Here is a 19,732-nt window from a genome sequence, read left to right on the forward strand (position 1 = left end):
GATGCATTCTGAGATTTTATATCGTGTTCTATTCCTCCCGCTTTCATTAAAAAAACAAAAAGTGGTGATCTCGATTTCCCAAACTGGTTTCACAGTCCCCTAGAAATTACAACCCAGGGTTTGGAAAACACAGCCTTGGAAAGAAGGGTTTCGATAGGTAGTCATTCTTCCCACATTTCCCCACACTTCTTCGGAGTTCCCGACTGCTGCTTTCGTCTCAAGGATAACCGAGCCCTCGGTTTTAGGTCACTGCCCTGTGACGCGGCCAGTCCCTTCTTCCAGAGCTCCTTTAAGACGGCGGCAACGGCCCATCGCCGGGGGTGGAGAGGCAGGTCCCATGAAATCCCCCGCGCAGGCCTCGCCCGCTTTTCCAGTTCTTGCGAAAGCCTGGGCGTGTGCGCGCGGACGTGGGAGAAGGGGTGAGGCCGGGACAACGACCCGGCCTCGGAGGAGTACGGAGGCACCGAGCGAAGACCCGCGGTTTCTCCGCGCCTACGTCCCGGCGGCGGTGCGGGCTCCGCGCGTGCGCAGAGCGCGCCCGGGACAGTTCCGGTCGCCGCGGCGCCCGCCGCGCTCCCGCCGACCCACAGCGTGTGGTGGGCTCCGCGGCGGCGGCCGGCGGGGCGGCGCGCGTCAGGGGGCGGTCCTGCGCCGCCCGCCCTCCCCTCGCCCCGCCCCCCGCGCTCCTCCCCTCCCAGTCTGCCCCGCGCTTCCTGCACTCAGGCAATCACCGCTCCGTCCCGGAGGCCGGCTCGCTCGCTCCCGCGGTGCCATGGCGGCCTTCAGCAAGTACCTGACGGCGCGAAACTCCTCGCTGGCGGGGGCCGCGTTCCTGCTGCTCTGCCTGCTCCACAGGCGGCGCCGCGCCCTCGGCCTGCGCGGGTAAGAAGGCCCGTAGCCGCGCCGCTTTCCCGGGCCTGAGCGCGCGCTCCTCGCGCGCTTCCCCGCCCCGCCCGGCGGCGGGCGGACCGGTCCCTTTGCCCTGCGGGGTCAAGCGGAGAGAGCGCCGGCTGCGACTGCTGCCAGGCTCCGATGTCAGGGTGTCCGCGTGTGACCGCGGCGCGGGCGGCCGCCGCGCTCCCCGCGCGCCAGCCGGCTTCCCCCGCCCCTTCCTCTGCCCCCGGGAGGGTGTAGAACCTGCGCCCGCCAGCGAAGCAGAGGCTCAGTCCCGAGGCTCGCGCCCCTCGCTGCGTCCCCAGACCACCGCCACAACTTTCTGCGTGTGTTCTGGTTTTGCCATCTCATCTCCTGCCACACGGTGGATTTGCTTTGTGGAGTGTATGTGTGTTTGAGGGTGGGATTGGACTTGCCAGGCTGGACGCTGTTGCTTAAGTCGCTCGGACGAGGTGTGGTTCGATTCCCTAGTAGTTGCTGTTGAAAGTCTCGAGGATGGTTCCCGTGAACGATCTGGACCCACTTGGCAGAATTGCTTTCTAAAGTGGTGCCACCTTAGAGTTGGTCAGGGAGTGAGTGCCCTGGCGTTTCATCTGAAAAGCAAGGTTCCCTCCCCTGGCTCTGCAGGTGTAAACGTGTTTTAGGTGAGCCCTCCCCCCCCCCCCCCCCGCCTTTTAAAAAAAAATCCTCACCCGAGGATATGTTTACATTGATTTTGGGAGAGAAGGGGTGGGGGTGCGGGAGACGGAGAGGGAGAGAGAAAAATATAATGTGAGAGAGAAACATCGATCGGTTGCTTCCCACACCCGATCCGGATGGAACACGCAACCTTTTGGTGTATAGACGACGCACCAAACACCTGAGCCGCCCGGCCAGAGCAAGATCCTTTTTGATTATACTCCACTACACTCCCTCGATTGAATTTTAATGTTTAGATTTAACTTTGGGAGATAATAAAATTAGAGGAAGGCAGAGAATTGAGTCACTGTTGGGGGGTTACAGACACAGTATTTTATTTGCTGGGAGACTCTTTCAGCAGATGAATGAGGTTACTTCCAAGCATTCTTGCCAGTGATTGGATATTTCATATTAACTTGGCATACTGCTTTCATGCATTGTATTTCATTCATCTCTCTGGGCAGGTTTTGTTGCCTTCTGTTATTGGTTCGCCTAAAATATCTGATTAGTAGTAGACTTTGGACTAAAACACTGACAAGTCGCCTTCCTTTCCATGAAGCTCTTACTAACCTGTATTTTTTATCTTACTAAAGTCTGAAGTGATGGACTTGCTCTTCCTTCCTAAATCTGCTTAACAAAATTGAAAATGATTTTCTTCTTTGGACAAAAGAGTATTGTACCTTTTCACTTCTATTTAATTTGCTTTTGAAAGGATTAATTCTGAGAAATGTAAGCAATTTTTCTGTTGTGTGCTTTCAAAGCCCCAACTGCAAGTAGAAGTTCTTTCTTGTCTGAGAATATGCCTATAGAAAATGTTAAATGCTGTAAAATAACTTTGAATTACATTTTTGCAGAGAAGTGTTTCAGTGCCTAGAACAGGTGTTTTTGTATGGGTGCAGGGATTTGAGGACAACCCTTAAAGCTCTGGCTTGCTTTTATGATTAAAAAGTTTTTTTGCTTTATTGGAGTACTACATATAGAAAAGCACACAGCCCGGCTGGGTGTGGCTCAGCGGTTGAGCATCCACCTGGGATCCAGGCGATCGGGGTTCGATTCCCGGTCAGGGCACATGCCCAGGTTGCAGGCTCGATCAATGACTCTCTCATCATTAATGTTTCTATCTCTCTCTCTCCCTCTCCTTTCCTCTCTCGGAACTCAATAAAGCTATATTAAAAAAAAGAAAAAAAAAAAAAGAAAAGCACACATATCATAAGTGTAGAGCTCGAAGTAGTTTCACAAAGAGAACTCACTTGTCTAATAAGCACTTAGATCAGCACCCACATAAGAATATTATCAGCATCCCAGAAACTCTTCATGTCCCTTCTAGTCACAGCTAAGGTAACTACTGATTTATGAGACCATAGATTATTGAGTAGGAGAAGTTTTCAACATAATCTACTGGGAAATAATAGAAACAGTAGCAAAACAGTATCACAGAATTTGTCCTACTAAATAATTTTAAGTGTTTATTCATTATGTAAAATTCTTTAAAATCTCTTTTTCAGAAACTATGTTGTGGGAGAAGACTGCAAAGTATGAGCTTACAGACTTGAAGTTTAAGTTACTGAGATAAAATGATTGAATTATTTTAAAACTATTAAGAATGGTGTTGAATCTGTCTTTGTAGATATTGTACTCCCAGAATCTTACGAACATCTTTTTAGTCCCTATTTTTGGCATCACAGTTTGAAGATTAGAAAATTTTAACTTTAAATTGTACTGGCTTTTTGGGTATATTTGGTAACAGGGCTAATTGATTTTACTATCTGGTGCTTAATTAAGGAACCTGTGGCTTCTCAGCCTTTTTTTTTTTTTTTTGGTGTATGCTGTCAACAGTAGGTTTACCTTAGAAGGTATTTCTTAGAATCAGATAGGCAACAGAGCCAGTAAAACCACTATAAAAGTTACAATGTCACATTATTTCAGACATTAAGAGAACTAGTAATTTAATGTTCTGAGTTACTTTTTAGTTTTGTTAATGCAATTTTTTCACCCAGTTAAATTATATATAAACATATATGACTTCTTATTATGGAAATTTTCACACATTACTTTTTTAAAAAGTAGATGCGGAATAATAATATAATGAACCCCTGTACACTTTACCTGAGAAGTATCATCAATATTCTTCAAGTTTTGTTTCATCTGTAGCTCCTTGCTCCCCATCCCTTATTTTTACAGGTTTTTAGGTAAAAGTTGTATATACTGAACTGTACAAATCTTAGTTATATGTATTTTAAATAAATGGGTACAACAGTGTAGCACACACCTATCCTAAATAGAACACTTTCATCTTCCCAGAAAGTTCCCTTGTATTCATTTCCTGCTGTCAGTGTACTAACTTTCTTCACCTTAGTTTTGCCTAATTGTACATCTTATTTTGTTCCTCATTTATCGGGAATAGTAGAGTATTTTTACCCATGGATAAAGAAGACCATGTATTCAGTTCAAAGGCATTATCTGTTTCAGAATGTTGTATTACTATGCTAGGTGCTACTGGGTGAAGAGGGGGATGTGTGTATTTTATACAAACATTCAAAAAACATTAGACATTTTTTTCTCAGGGAGCTTATGTACTCGTCAGGGAGAAGAAATTTAATTGTAAATTAGGTTAAAATGTAAAGCGTTGACAATGCAGTGCAGACAGGTATTCCTTAGAAGTTCTGAGAAAGGAAAGATTAATGTGTTTGGGAAGAGTTAGGGAAGGCTTTATGAAGGATGTGAGCTAAACCTAGAAAGGGGGTAGCTGTGGGTAACGAGATAAATTGAATGTTATAGCAGCCTTTATCAGATTTTTGTTGCAGTTTTTGATAGGGTGAGAAAAAGCTTTGTGGTGCCCTTTCAAGCCATCTTCCACTTTTTAAGAAACACAAATATGATCATGTGGGTTTTTTTTAATTGAAATCTTTCAGCTATTTGAGAAATACAAAATTTTTAGCATGAGAGAGAGGTGTTCATGGTGTTGTACTTTACTACTTCTACTCATCCATCCATATGGGATTAACAATCTCTGAGCATGGCCCTCTGCCCAGCCTTGCAGTCTGATGGTAATCACAGTCATCCCAGGTCTCCTCCTCACCCTTTGATGTTTCTTTTCCTTTAAGACTCAGTGCAGTCAACACTTTTTCTCCGGCATTTTCTATTTTTTTCTGATCTCCAAACTGATGTTATTGGCCTCAGCTCTCAGGATACTTTAAGCATTCCTCTACTATATTCTAGTAGTTACCACCCTGTATTGTATTAGTTCGTTTTCTTGGCTTCTGCCTACATCAGACTCTGAATTTCTTAAGGGCATGGACTGAGTCACCTTTAAATTCCTAGTTTGCACATGTCACGGGATGGACAGTAAGTATTTATAGGATGGGCCAATGATGTAGGATAGTTGAAGAACTTGTGAGGGTGATTGTTTGATAGGCAGTTGGAGACGTGGGACCAGTACAAACAGGAGTAGAGACATTATCTTCACAGAAGTGACTAGTAGTTGTGTACCTGGGGGAATGTAACATGAGCTGGGTAGTGGGAAATCAGTGGACTAATTTTAGAAGGTAGGGAAAAGGACCAGTCTACATTGCCAGAGTATTTTATGATCTTAGAAAAGAAAACAAGACACCGAAACAGAACAAAGCAGTTCTTTTCCTTCTTATGAATGCTTGTCAAAGTTCAGATTTCTCATCCTGTATTTCAGAGCCTTCCTCCACCTGATCTCACCTTACCTGGCTAATCTTCTATGCCACTGCCTGCCAATGGGTAGTGTCTGTTCCAAATAGGCCAGTTTCTGCAGTGTTCTCTGACCAGGCCACACTCATTCCTGACTGTTTGGAATTCATGATGTTAGCCATACCTGGAATCTCTCTCTCTCTGTATCCCCTGCTCTCAACTCTTATCCCTTAAGGGTTAGCTCAGGGTCACCCCTTCCATGAAGTTTTATTTAACAACTCTTGATGATCTAAATGATGATCACCCCCTTTTTAACCTTCTGAAGCATGAATTTAAGTACCTTTCTTGTTTTATCTATTAATCGCTTGACTGGGTGTGATTTAGTGGTCAGTTACCAGGGTGTAGCCAGGTCTGCCAGCTCATGGGGTGATTCTTCATCCTTTACAGAGCTCCAGTCTACAGGTGATGGGAACACAGTCTCCTCCCCCAGGTCTCTCAGGAGTTTCAGGGAGCTTGTGTTTCTCTTAGACACACCTACTCCACTTCTTTGCTTCTGATCTAATTTAGATCCCACTTACATCTTGTCTCTTGAGCCTGTCTTTTTGGTATCTGCCTTCATTCCTTTAAAGCATCAGCCACAAAGCAGGTGTTTGTAGTCGAGTTTTATTTAAAATTTGGGAGTTAGTGGCAGTGATTTTATCAGCATAGTGAACAGCTTAAAATAGAGACCTTTGTTTATTTACAAATTCTTTAGACATTCCCACTGTTGGGAATCTGTTCACTATTTTTCCCTGACCATCAGCCCTGTGGCCTATTGCTGGGTCTTTTCTGTACTCCTTGGATGTTCTCATATTTGTAGCTTCTACCCCTTGCACTTTCTTTCCACTAACCTCTCTCCAACTTTCCTGCATACTTTCCTTCCTGAGATCTGCCCCTTTCAAATCAAGCCCTGGGAGGGGCTGGTTTCACTTTTCTGTTTTACAGGCCCACTGAATGTTTTGCAAAGTACAGGCATGAGTCAAGTGAGGTGCTGTAGCTGCATGAGACCCTTACGATGAACTGAGAGGAGGTCTTACAGGGGCAGGCCCTGGCCCCAGTTGGATCCCCAGAATAAAAAGGAGATGCTTAAGCAACCATAGGTGAGGAAGGCCTTCAGGGATTTGCCAGGAAAAGCAACTGTGTACTGAAACCAGCTAATGGCAGGTCCTGTCCAAAAGCAGGGTTCTCAGAACTGTGTGGTCTGCTGGTGGGGGGAGTGGGTATAGACTGTTTAATTAATCACACTTCTCAGTTTTGGGCACATTAGCATCATTGGCCAGGCATTCTGTTTCAGGGCTTTTGCACTTACCATTCCCCTGCCTGGAATGCTCTTTGCCCCTTTTCAGTCTTTTATTAGACATCTCACAGTGAGACCTTCCATTGCCACTCACTTTAAAAGAGCATCCTCCTCACAAGTACTCTGCCCACTTTCCTGGATTAACTTTTCTCCTTAGCACTTCTCACTATCAAATGGGCTATTTATTTTACATATTTATCTTGTCTATTCTCTGCTAGAATGTAAGTTTAATGAGGGCAGGAATTTTTGTCTTGTCTTGCTTGCTGTTATAGCCCTATTTGCTAGAACTGTGACTGGCATATACTAGGCTCTCAAAAAATGTTTGCTGAATGACTTTTAACTATAAAAGTTCATTTCTTAGGGCTATGGTTACTGTTGTATTAAATAACAAATTTTTCTTAAGTGTTGTCTCCTTAAATATATATGAGCTCTTTAGGAGCTTGGGCCCCTCTTCTATGCATGTGCAAAGCAAGTCTTAGAAATTTATAAAAATGGTATCATTATTTTTTAACTGGATAGTATTTAAGTTACTTTTATGTGACATGGTTTCAGGCCTCTGTGTTTTTTCAGTTGCTGCTTCCTGAATATGATACTCTATTTCTTCACCTCTTAAAGAGGAGGTCAGAAACTGAATTCATTGTTTTCAGTGTGGTCTGACTGGCACGGAGTGGAACCTGCTTTGTAGATCCTAAGCTCTTGTTAGAATAGGAGAGGTTACATTCATTTTTATGACAAACAGTATTCTTCACTCATATTTAGTTTACACAATTGTTTTCCCTTCCTTTCCCCTCTTCAGCTTGTTGTGATCAACTATTTCTTTCTTTATTTACTTATTTATTTAAACCTGGGTGTAGGTGTTTATACTTATCTTTGAACATATCACTTCTTCCCTCTAATTTTTTTATCCTGCACATTAATTGGTATTCCTTCTGTCTGTTTTCCCAATAAATTAAGTATAGAACTGAGTAGTATTTACACCACTATCACTTGTCTGTTAATTGACACCCTCTGGGTGTTGTATTGGTTCCTTTTGTTAATGACCTGGCACTCTGACCTTAGGGCAACGCATCTGATTCATATTGGGCTAGTCAGAGTCCTCCTTTGGGATGTTTCTGCTGGAGTCAGTAGGGAAGGAAGGGTCTTTTTTTTTTTTTTTGTCATGGAGCTGTGAAGATGAGACCCTAGAGCTGAATGTGGCTTTGGTCTCTTTTACGTGGGAAAGGTGGAGGATCCCTGATTGGTTCACCATCAAATGCTTTGTAGCATAATAAACTATGTTTACAGAATTTTCATGATTTCCTTCAGAGAAGAGAATGAGTTTGATCTGACATGACTTTTTGGCGAACTCATTCTTGCTTCTAGAGTTTACCACTTTCTTCTGAGTACCTATATCATGCTATCAATTTAGATAAATACATTGTAATTTTTTTCTAGGATTAACATCAAACTCATCCATGACCTGATGAATAAAATATAAGCTGTTGCAATGAAGTATTAACTGGAATTATGAAGAAGAAAGACAGGCTGTCTAATCTTCTTTAGAATTATATATGTCAAATTAAGTTTTATGCAAACTGGTCACTGTATTTCTCTATTGTTATTATTTTTATGGAGTATTAGAGTTGTTTAAAAATGACATTTGTAGTCATTTCTACAAAAAAATTAGGCATTGGGCCTTTGCTTAAGACCATGGCTTTCATCATAAAATTCTTTGTATAAAGAAATCACTTTTGTTTTAGGCATATCTGTCAAGAACATAATCTTCCATAAGCATAAGGATAAAATGCTTTGGATAACTGATGGTTGTGCTCTTTCGTGGGATGATTTTTTTTTATTAAGATGATTTGAAGCCTTGTTAGGTAAACTGTAGTGAGTATGCTAAAAGGTGTTTTTTAAAAACATGCATTTGTTATCCTCTTACTGGATTAGCAGTCCAGAATTAATTCAATTAAATAATAAACTATAAAATTGAAAATAAAGCACATCAAAGCATAATCAGCTAATTTGGTATCTGTGACTAGATGTAGCACTCATACATACCACTATAATGGTACCACAATACTACACATACACATGCGTAAGTCATTATATGACTTACTCTATGCTTAAGTTGTCTGTTGCCATTGAAGATAAATATGCTGTGAGATGTGAGGCAATATCTTTTGGTAAATCATAATTTAGTCATTTAATCAGCATGTTGTGTCTGTATGTCACTGTTTAAAACATTTACTTCATAAACCTATGAAGTAAGCAACATGACATGGTGCCTTCTCAGAAGGAAAAAGTATGGTCCTATAAGGTTAATTTACGTTAGTGAGTAGGACTAGACTTAAAAATTTGTTTTAAAATTAGTTTCGTGCTTCATAGTTTTAAAAATTAAATATTTTTGCGTTATCAAAATAAATACACCCTATGAAATATTTGAATACTAGAAGAAATGGACAAAACAGCTATGTTGTGATTATTGTCATATTTCATTGATTCTGAGATGTACTTTTTTCTCATTTAAATGTCCTTTTTCACATTTCAGCTTCTCAGAAATTAGGATGTAATTTACAGCTGATGCAGCTTAACTTTGATTGATATGGCATTAGCATATTGTTTGCATTTCTTCTTTACTGCACGTTTTTAACTTGCTTGTAAAAATACATGTCAGTTTGCATCAAACTCAGTCTTCTGACTCCAGTTCAGTGTTATTGTCATTCTTCAGTACATCTTGGAGGTGAACTTAAGTTACTGGGAAGGAAGAAATTGAGGTGGAGTCAGATATTTTCCTCATTCCAGAACAAGGACGGGGGGTGGGGGGGGGTGGGAGTAGGTTGGCCTGGGAATCAATGAACCACTCAAAGAAAGGAACCCAAGGATCATGCTCTAACTCAGAAGACATTGAGTTCCCTCCGAGTGTCAGGTGATGGGTTTTCCAATGTGCAGTACAGAGATGAATAAGGGAGCCTAGTCTCAAGAATTGGGGGGTATGACACAAGTTTGTACCTTACGTCAGCATTTCGTGCTAGGTGCTGAGGATGTAGTGATGAATAAGCTAGGTCTCTTCCTAGGTGGATCATGTGTATAGTGGGAGAAGACAGGACCTATTTCATGCTAGTTTTGTATTGAAACTTGGGAAGATTACAAATTAAACTAGACAAGATTTTTGCGGTTGAGAAACTCACAGGCTCTTCAAAGAAAAAATCCTCTGTTTTAACATTTCACACCAAATTTCTGGTTTAATTAAATCTCCTGGTAATATTTTATTTACAGTATTATTCTCCATTGATCTATGAGTATAGTTTTGTTACATCAGGAAATTAGATTTAAGTTGTTTTCAACTATAGTATTAATTTGCTCCCCCCAATGCCCAATATGTGTTGCTTAGTAAAGAAGGGGCGGGGGCAAGTGTAGGACAGAATACATAGTATGATCTTATTTTTTATATAAGTATCAGATAATTTCCAGTTTAACAATTGATGGTTGAATACACTTCTGTATGTATTTTACCACTGGTTCAATAAAATAGCTACTTTCCCTCCCTCCATTGGAGAAAATAACAATGTGGGAGGAAACATAACATCTAGTACATTGTACTGAATGTTTGTTGTATATCAATAGGCTAGGCATTGAGATACCAAATTGAATGAACATTATTTCTAACTCAAGTCTTATGGAAATACATAGAAAATTTGTACAACTCAGTATTACTAGATCTGTGTGGTAGGGAACAAAAATCTGTGGGAGGGAGCACTGAATTGGGAATGTTTAATTCTTCCGTTTGTTACATGGGGAGGTTTCACATTTGCACCTGATCTTAAGAGATTTATATAGTATTTTGCTAAGGGCTAAAAGGCATTCTAGGTAGGGAAAATAGCATGAGCAAAGGTGTGGAGTTGCTATTTAACAACAAGGGACTGCAAGGACTGGAAGCTGTAGACAATACTGTTAACCACTTATTGAGCACTTTCTGTCTTTTAAGCATTGTTCTAAAGAGTTTACATTTATCCTCACAACAGTTTTTTGAGGCAGTTTTTTTTACTGTTTTCATTTTACCAGTGAGGAATCAGAGAGGTAAAAATGGTACCTGATTCTAAGACTTTTAAATTTTGAAATAACCATATGGAAGGTAAAAGAGAAAGTAAAGTATTAGAGAAAATTAACAATGTTCTATCTCATCCTTCAGATGGACTTTGATTCAAAAGAACAGTCAAGAATTATTCAGGGGTTAAAAAAGTCTTATGTTAAATTCAAAATGAAGTTAATTATTAAAATTTTATTGTAGTAAATATTAAAACATACAGTCATGGTGTTATACTCTAAGATTTTTTAAACTTTGTATATTATACCACAAATACAGAAAACTGTGTAAAATACATATCGAACTTAATGACTTTTTTAAAAAAACAAAACAAATACCCTTGTAAATATTGCCCAGGTCAAGAAATAAATCTTTGCTACCTACCCTAGAAGCCTTCCACATGCCCCTTCCCAATCACTGCCCCTTCCCTCTCCCCTACTAGTGACTGCTATCCTGACTTCTACAGTAATTGCATCTTTGCAGTGTTTTATAACTTTATCACCCAAATGTGCATTCTTAAACACTGTAATTTAGTTGTGCCTGTGTCTTTTGTTTGTTTGAAGTTTCAATCTTCATGTGCTGCTGTCATTTCTCCCCTACATACACTTTTTATATTTTGTAGAAGCAACCAGATTCCATAATCTGTATTATGCTATTTGCATAATTTTCACTCATTCTCTGTATTTCCTCTACATTGGAGTTGGATCTAAAAACTTGATCAAGTTCAGATTTTTTTTTGTTTTTTTTTTTGGACAAGAATGTTTCCTAGGTGTTGATGTGGTCTAACCTCCATCAGGAGGTACATAGTGTCTGGTTCTTTCTTTTTTTGTGATTTTAGCAGCCACTGCTGTTTGATGCCTGATCAGTGAATTTATTAGGGATTCCAAAATGGAGATACTTGAATTCTGTTATTTCTTCATTTGTGAGATGGAGTGCTTCCATAAAAAGATACTTTTCTTCATCTACTGTTTGATTACCCAGTGGTACAGTTCAGTTGGGAAAGGCAGGGTAGACATTTGCCTCTACCAGTTTTTAAAACAATACATTAGTTTCCTGTTATCCTCTGGCGGTGACTGATGAGTTCTTCTTAAGTGTCATTATGAACCTGTTTATTTAGTCTAAGTAAATAAACATTTAATGCTCACTATTTTTTAGATGCTTTGGAGGAACCCTGTTTTATGAAGGCAGTGACTCATAAAAAAACTATGAAAAGTACCTCAGTTATCAACTCTTGCATTGGTATTACTTCTTTATAAATTTTAGAATCAGCATGTTAAGATTTTGATGAAGATTGCTTCTAATCTGTGGATCATTTTCTAATATTGCTTATATTGCCCTCTCTTTTTTTATTTTGATCAATTTTGCCCCGAGTTTGTAAAATGTGTTAATTTTTTTCAAAAATCCAGCTTTTAGTTTTGGCTGTATCTCTATTGAGTGTCTGTTTTTATTATTTGCTTTTATCTCCATTCTTTTATTATTTATACTTTCTTTAATGTTGTTTTTCCAACAATTCTGAGATAGATTACAAATTTTCCGACTTCTTTTCTAATGTATGCATTAAAAGTTATAAAGTTCTCTCTAAACACTACTTTGGTTATATCCCACAGGTTTTTTGATATGTGTACCATATCATTTTGCAAACGTATCATTTTATATGTATATCATTTATTCAAAAATAGATTTTGATTTCTTTAATATGAGTTTTTACAAGCATATCTCTTGCTATCTATAGTTGCATAACAAATCACTCCAAGACTTAGTGACATAAAACAGCTATTTCCCCCTTTGATTCTACGGGTGGCTGGGCAGTTTCTCTGCTGGTTTTGTTTGGGTTACCTGTGAGGCTGCATTCAGCTAGAGGATTGGCTGCCCTGGAAGGTTCATACCTGGCAGTTCCTGCTGGCTGGTGATGTGGGTGCCTTGGTTCTTATCTAAGTGACTTTTTATCATCGCAGGCTGGCCCAGTCACTCACATGGAAGTCTCATGTCAGCATTCTAAGAGGTGAAGGTGAAAGCAGAAATGCTTTCATTACGTTTTGTTGATTAGAACAAGTCACAAGCTGGCCCAGATTCAAGAGTGGGAAAATAGATCCCTCCTTTTTTAGGAGGAACATGAAAAATTTGTCTCTGTACCTAATTTACCACAATTTCCAAAAGTTTGGAAATTTTTCTTGTATTGTTTCCTTTTTGTGTGGTAGTGGAGTTTAGTTTCCTAGACTTGATTATGGTTTGGACATTTTATTTAAAATTACTTTACATTTTATTTAAAAGTATGTGCACATACGTTCCATATAAGAGGGAAGTTTTTCTTAAGGTTCCTGGAAGCCATATCAGCCAGGAAACAATTTAAACCAAGTTCCTAAGGAGCACATTCTAAAATTTTCAGTATAGCATCTTAATAAACAGATGTAAGACTCACATTTCAGATTTCATAGTTTTGTTTCTCAAAGGAGTTATATCATTGTATGTCCATGTTATTGTCATGTTAATGTCTTTCAAATCAACATGTCTACTCTTGAACTTTAAATCTAAACATATTCAAAACTGTCTTCTGGCACTTGAAATTTGCCTTACTGGGACTTGAAATTGAACACGTTTACAATGAATCCATTGTTAAAAAAAGCATTATTTCCTTGAATGCTTCTACTGTTATTCTTTTTAAAAAATTATTATTAATTGATTTTAGAGAGAGGAAGGGAGAGAGAGAGAAACATTGATTGGTTGCTTCCACACTCACCTGACCGGGGATCGAACCCCCAATCTGGGCATGTGCCCTGACCAGGACAGCTCTCCAACCAACTGAGCTACACTGGCCAGGGCTACTGTTATTCTTTATTAAGGTTAATGGAATCACTGTTCTCCGGTCACTCAGGGTGCTTACTGTTTGTGAGACTTTAGGAAAATGATCTGTGCCTTTCAGGGCATCTGTTGGGAGCTGAAGGTTTCTAATACCTTCTCCACCTTTACATAGTTTTTAGGTCTCTGCTCCTCTTCTCCTCTCGTTTCCATATTCAGTTAGTTCCAGCTCTTATCTGTGTCCTCACCCTGTCATTTCTAGCAATTTTTCTGTATCTTTCTTTCCATTCTCATAGCCAGTGCCTTTGTGCAGGTTTTCATCATCTCTGGGCCCTGATTGACCTTGGTTGTGTGCACTCTAGGCCAACTCCATCAAAACCGTGAAAACAGCTATTACCCATACCCTAATGACTCCCCAAATCTCTAACACCCTCTTCTTTTCTGAGCTCCTGACTTAAATACCTGTTTTAAAAAAATAAGGTATCAGTACCTGGATCTACTGAAACCATCTTATTTTAATTTTAATTTTTTAAAATTTATCTTTATTGTCAAAAGTATTACAGATATCCCACCTTTTCCCCCCCTTTGGTCCCCTCCACCCTGAATCCGCTCCCCCACCCCCACCCCAGGCCTTCACTACACTATTGTCTGTGTCTATGGGTAATGCATATATGCATATAAGTTCTTTGATCAATCTCTCCCCACTCACTCCCCAACCCCCACCTTCCCACTGAGATTTCTCAGTCTGTTCCATGCTTCTGTGTCTCTGGATCTATTTTGTTTCTCAGTCTATTTTGTTTATTAGTTCCACGTATGAGTGAGATCATGTAAAACTGAATCAGGAAGAATCAGAAAATCTGAATAGGCTCATACAAACTGGTGAAATCCAAGCAGTAATAAAAAAAACTCCCAGCAAACAAAAGCCCTGGTCCAGATGACTTCACAGGGGAGCTTTCTAATTCTTTAAGTTGTAGGGTTAGATAGTTTACTAAAAGTTTTTCTTGCTTTTTGAGGTAGGCCTGTAGTGCTGTGAGCTTCCCTCTTAGGACTGCTTTCACTGTGTCCCATAGATTTTGGGTTGTGGTGTGTTTATTTTCATTTGTTTCCAGGAAGTTTTTTATTTCTTTTTTGATCTTCTTGGTAACCCATTCATTGTTTAATAACATGCTATTTAGCCTCCATGTGTTTGCATGTTTTTGAGTGTTTTTACTGTAACTGATTTCTAATTTCATGCCCTTGTGATCTGAGATGCTTGATATGATTTCACTCTTCTTGAACTTGTAGACTGGTTTTGTGTCCTAACATGTGGTCTGTCTTTGAGAATGACCCATATGCACTTGAGAGGAATGTATATTCTGCAGCTTTGGGGTGAAATGTTCTGTAAATATCAATTAAATCCATCTGATCTAGTGTGCCATTTAGTCACTGTTTCTGTGTTGACTTTTTGTCTCGAAGATCTACCCAGTGAAGTCAGTGGGATGTTCAAGTCCACGACTATGACTGTATTGCTGTTGATCTCTCCCTTAAAGTTTTTTTTTTTTTTTTTAAATATATCTTTATTGATTTCAGAGAGAGGAAGGGAGAGGGAGAGAGAGAGATAGAAACATCAGTGATGAGAGAGTCATTGATCTGCTGCAGCCCGCAACCAGGGCATGTGCCCTGACCCGGAATCGAACCCTGATCGCCTGGATCCTAGGCCGATGCTCAACCGCTGAGCCACGCCCGGCTGGGCTCTCCCTTAAAGTTTTTAAGGTTATTATTTTAATTCTTTATGCCTATGTTTCTCTGTTTCATCTTATTATTACAGCAGTCCTTTTAACATTTCCTGCAATGCTGATTTGGTGGTGATAAACTCCTTTAGCCTTTTTTTTTTTTTTTTGTCTGGGAAGCTCTTTATTTCACCATCTATTTTGAATATTAGCCTTGCTGGATAGAGTAGCCTTGGTTTCAGATCCTTGTTTTGCATTGCCTTGAATACTTCATGGAATTCCCTTCTGGCCTGTAGAGTTTCTGATGAGAAGTCAGCTGACAGCCTTATGGGAGCTCCTTTGTAGGTAACATTGCTTTTCTCTTGCTGCCCCTAATAGTCTCTCTTTGTCTTGAATTTTTGGCATTTTAATTATGATGTGTCTGGGTGTGGGCTCTTTGGATTCTTCTTGCTTGGAATTTTTCATGCCTCCTGAACTTGGGTGACTTTTTCCTTGACCAAGTTAGGGAAGTTTTTTGCCATTATTTCTTCAAATAGGTTCTCTAACCCTTGCTTACTGTTGACCTCTTCTGGCACACCTATGATGTGAATATTGTTACGTTTAATGTTGTCCCATACTCCCTTAGACTGTCCTTCTGTTTTTTTTATTGCTTTTTCTTTTTGGATCTCTGAGTGATTTTTTTCTACCCTGTCTTCTAATTTGCTGATCCGATCCTCAGCTTCCTCTAATCTGCTGTTTATTCCTTCCAATGTATTCTTTATTTCTGCTCCATCATTCTTCATTTCCTTCATAGTTTCCCTATCTTTTTTCATGCTGTTGAGCATCCTTACAGTCAGTATTCTGATAGCTTGGTTATCTCTGTTTCCTTTAGCTCTTTTTCTGGAGACTTCTTTTGTTTTTTCATTTGAGGCTTGTGTTTTTGTTTCCCCATTTTGGCTGCCTACTTGGGTTTGTGTCTATGTATTAGGTAGGCCTGCTAGGACTCTGTCTTTTTGAAAGGTCTCTAGTGCAGGCCAATGTCAGATGCTGTTTGTGACTGGCCTTAAGTACCCTGTTTGGAGCTATCAACAACCCGTGGCTTGAGGTCCCTTCTCTTGGGGCTGGGTGGGTTTGGACAGGACCAAGATGCACACCAGAGTCTGCTTTTCCAAGGTCTGGGTCCAGAAGCAGACCAGTCAAAGACTCAAAGCACTCTGAAGTCTGCCTCTGCCTGTAGGCTGATTAATCTGATTCTCTTTATGAGCCTCATGCTGTAGAAACTCCAGGGGATAGGGTGAGAGGTTTTCCAGCAGGGTGAGGCAATGGCTTCCCCCTCAGGCAAAAGCTTCTTGGAAGGTAAATGTCTGCCTCTGCAGTATGGAGGAATGACTGGGCACAGGAATCCAGAGGGATGCCCTCTGAGCTCTATCTCCAGAGCCCACAACCTTAGATTCTCCTCAGACAGCTCCATTCCACTCTGCCCTTCCTGTGCTGGAGCCCAAGGTTAGTGGCTGCATTTGAAACTTTGTATGTTAGCTCTTTAAGAGTGTGCCTGCCTTTCCAGTGGTTTCTCCCTGGCAGACAGAAACCCTGCTGCTTTTCATAGCCAGATGTTATGTGGGCATCTTTCTGGTGCTCTTGGCTGGGAAGCCCAGCCTGGGGTTTAGACCCCGGCGTCCTCAGTGGAAACCCCCCTCCAGACCTTCAGCTACTGCCTGCCAGTCTCTGTGAGGTCTCTATTTTTCCTCCTTGGCTATGAGGGTACTCTCCAGCTTGTCTTTAGTTGCAGTTGATTATTTAGGATGGTTTTTCTGTGTTTTAGTTGTAATTCCGGTTTGGTCCTGGGAGAGTATCTGTAGCTTCCACTCAGTCTGCCACCATATTTAATTTCTGTACTACTGAAACCATTTTAAACTCGACATGGCTTTGTCTGAATTTACCTTTCCATTCCCAAATCTGTTTTTCCAACTTCTTATATTTAATGTGGGCCCTAAGTCATGTAGGGCCTAGAGATAATAGACCTAAAGATGAATTCTCTAGGGCCCTAAAGTTTTTAGAGAATTTTCTTATTTTGTGTTTTCATTTTGGTGATAGGTATCTCAGTTGGTTAGAGAGAGTTTCGTCTGGATATGCCAAGGTTGTAGGTTCAGTGTCCAGACAGGGCACATACAAGAAGCAACCAATGAACACATAAATAAGTGAAACAACAAATCGATGTTTCTCTCTCTCTCTCTTCTCCCCACCCCTCTCTTTCCCCCCCTTTTCCTCCCTCCCTCTCTCCAATCAATAAATAAAATTTTAAAAAATATATAAATAAATTAATATATACACATCTGGGTCATCCAAACAACTTCTGTACTATTGACGATGTTATTTAATATATTCCCATCAGCAGTGTAAGGAAATTCCTGTTGCTTCACATCCTTGATAACACTTGGTATGATGTTAGCTCTTCTAGTGGATATGCTTAGTGGTTTCTAATTGTGGTTTTAATTTGCAGTTTCCTAAGAACTAATGATTTTGAGCACGTTTTATCTGTTTATTTTCCATCCATACATTTTCTTTGGCAAAGTGTTTAAATATTTAAGTGAATTGTCTTATTCGACTGTAAGAATTTATGTATTCTAAATATGTTTTTTCTTGGATATGCATTTTGCAAATATTTTTTTCTATTTGGTGGCTTGTCTTTTAATTTTCTGGATAGTGTCTTTTCAGAAGCAAATATTTTAAATTTTGATGAAGTCCAGTTTATTGATTACTTTTTCTAGTTTACGTGTCCTATTTAACAAATATTTAACTCAGGATTATTAAGATTTTCTCCTGTTCTAGAAATTTCAGTTTTAGTTCTTGCATTTAGATCTGTGTTGCTTTTCAGATTAATTTTTGTATATGGTGAGCAATAAGGGTTGAGGTGTTTTGTTTTTTTTTTGCTTATGGCTATAGTTGATCCAGTACCATTTGTTTAAAAGATTGTCCTTTCCCCGTTGAATTACTTTGGCACCTTTGTCTTAAATCAGTTGGCCCTACACATGTGGGTCTGCTTCTGGACTTTTTTGTTTCTTTGATCTGTACGTACACTCCAATATCAAAGTCTTCATTACTATAGCTTTATGGTAAGCCGTGAAATCAGATTCAATTCCTCCAGATTCTTTTCAAAATTTATTGGTTATTCTGGGTCCTGTGCGTTTACATATGGATTTTAGAATCGGCTTGTTATTTTCTACAAAAAAAGCCTGATAGGCTTTTGATTGGATTGCATTGAATTTCTAAATAAACTTGGGGAGAATTGACATCTTAACAATATTGAGTCTTCTGAACTATGAACATGAAATGTCTGTCTAATCTTTAATTTCTCTCCAGTGTGTTTTAGTTTTCAGCGTGCAGAACTTGCACATCTTTTTTTCCTCCAAATTTACCCCTAAATACTTACTATTTTTGATGCTTTTGGAAAGGGTATGTTTAAAATTTCCATTTCCAATTTTTTTTTGCTCATATGTAGAAATGCAGTTGATATTTATGTATAGATGTTGTATCCTGGAACCTGATTGAACTCAGCCTTTTTGTATATTCCTTAGGATTTTCTATGTAGATGTTTATAAAGTCTGCAATAAAGATAGTTTGACTTATGCCCAGGCCAGGTGACTCAGTTGGTTGGAGTGTTGTCCTGTCACTAAAAGGTTGTAGGTTCAATTTCCAGTCAGGGCACATAACCTAGCTTGTGGTTTGATCCCCAGTCAGAGCCCATGGGGGAGGCAACCGATTGATATTGCTCTCTCACATCAATGTCTCTCTCCCTCTCTTTCTCTCTCCCCTCCTTCCTCTCTCTTTTCTTCTCCTTCTCCTCTCCCGCTAAAATCGATAAACATATCCTAAGGTGAGGGGGGAAAAAGATAGTTTTACTTCTTCCTTTCTACTCTATATGCCTTTTATTTCTTTTACTTACCTTATTGCACTGTATGTGTCCTACAGTAACAATATTGAATAGAAGTGTTGGGAGTTGGCATCTTTGTCATGTTCCAGATGTTACAGTCTCGTCTTTCATTAATATGATAAAGGTTTTTGTTGTTGATTGAGGAAATTCCTTTTTATTCCTAATTTGATGAGAGTTTTTATGATGAATAGGTATTGGATTTTTGTCAAAGGCCTTTTGTGTATCAATTGATGTGATCATACGTTTTTTTCTTTTTAGACTGTTAATATGAATTACATTGATTTTAAAAAAAAATGTTAATTGGACTTTCCATTTCTTGGATAAAACCCTCCTATACATTTTATAAATAGTTGGTTTGGCTGGTCCGAGTGCAGTGGTGTCTTATAAATAGTTGGTTATAGGTTTTTTTCTCTTTTTGTAATGTTTTTGCCAAAGAAAAATGAGAAGTTTTCACAAAGCAGTTCTTGCAGCATACCAAAGTACAGAGGTTGTCTGGAGTTTGGAAAGCACTTGTGCAATTGTTTGAGCCGTGAACTGAGCTTGCCCACTCTTTTTGTGGAACATCATTTTTACTTGAAAGAATGACTGAATAACTGTGGTTATTCAGCCTTGAATATTTTAGACATTTTCTTGAAAGACCGTCAAGGAAAAACAACTGACAGTGTTTGTCACTGATATTACAATTT

General features: G+C 39.6%; 1 protein-coding gene across 1 annotated transcript in view; it reads left to right on the forward strand.

The window, feature by feature from the left end:
* The first annotated feature begins 748 nt into the window (after window positions 1-748).
* Window positions 749-19,732, forward strand: part of ABCD3 (ATP binding cassette subfamily D member 3) — a 68,154-nt gene continuing 49,170 nt past the window's right edge. Inside the window, exon 1 of the mRNA XM_087820612.1 lies at window positions 749-882. Coding sequence (XP_087676738.1) covers window positions 773-882 — 110 coding nt within the window. The 5' untranslated portion in view covers window positions 749-772. The remainder of the gene's footprint in view (window positions 883-19,732) is intronic.

This window comes from Miniopterus natalensis, chromosome 9 (genome assembly GCF_054644295.1).
Source record: "Miniopterus natalensis isolate mMinNat1 chromosome 9, mMinNat1.hap1, whole genome shotgun sequence".
Classification (NCBI taxonomy): domain Eukaryota; kingdom Metazoa; phylum Chordata; class Mammalia; order Chiroptera; family Miniopteridae; genus Miniopterus; species Miniopterus natalensis.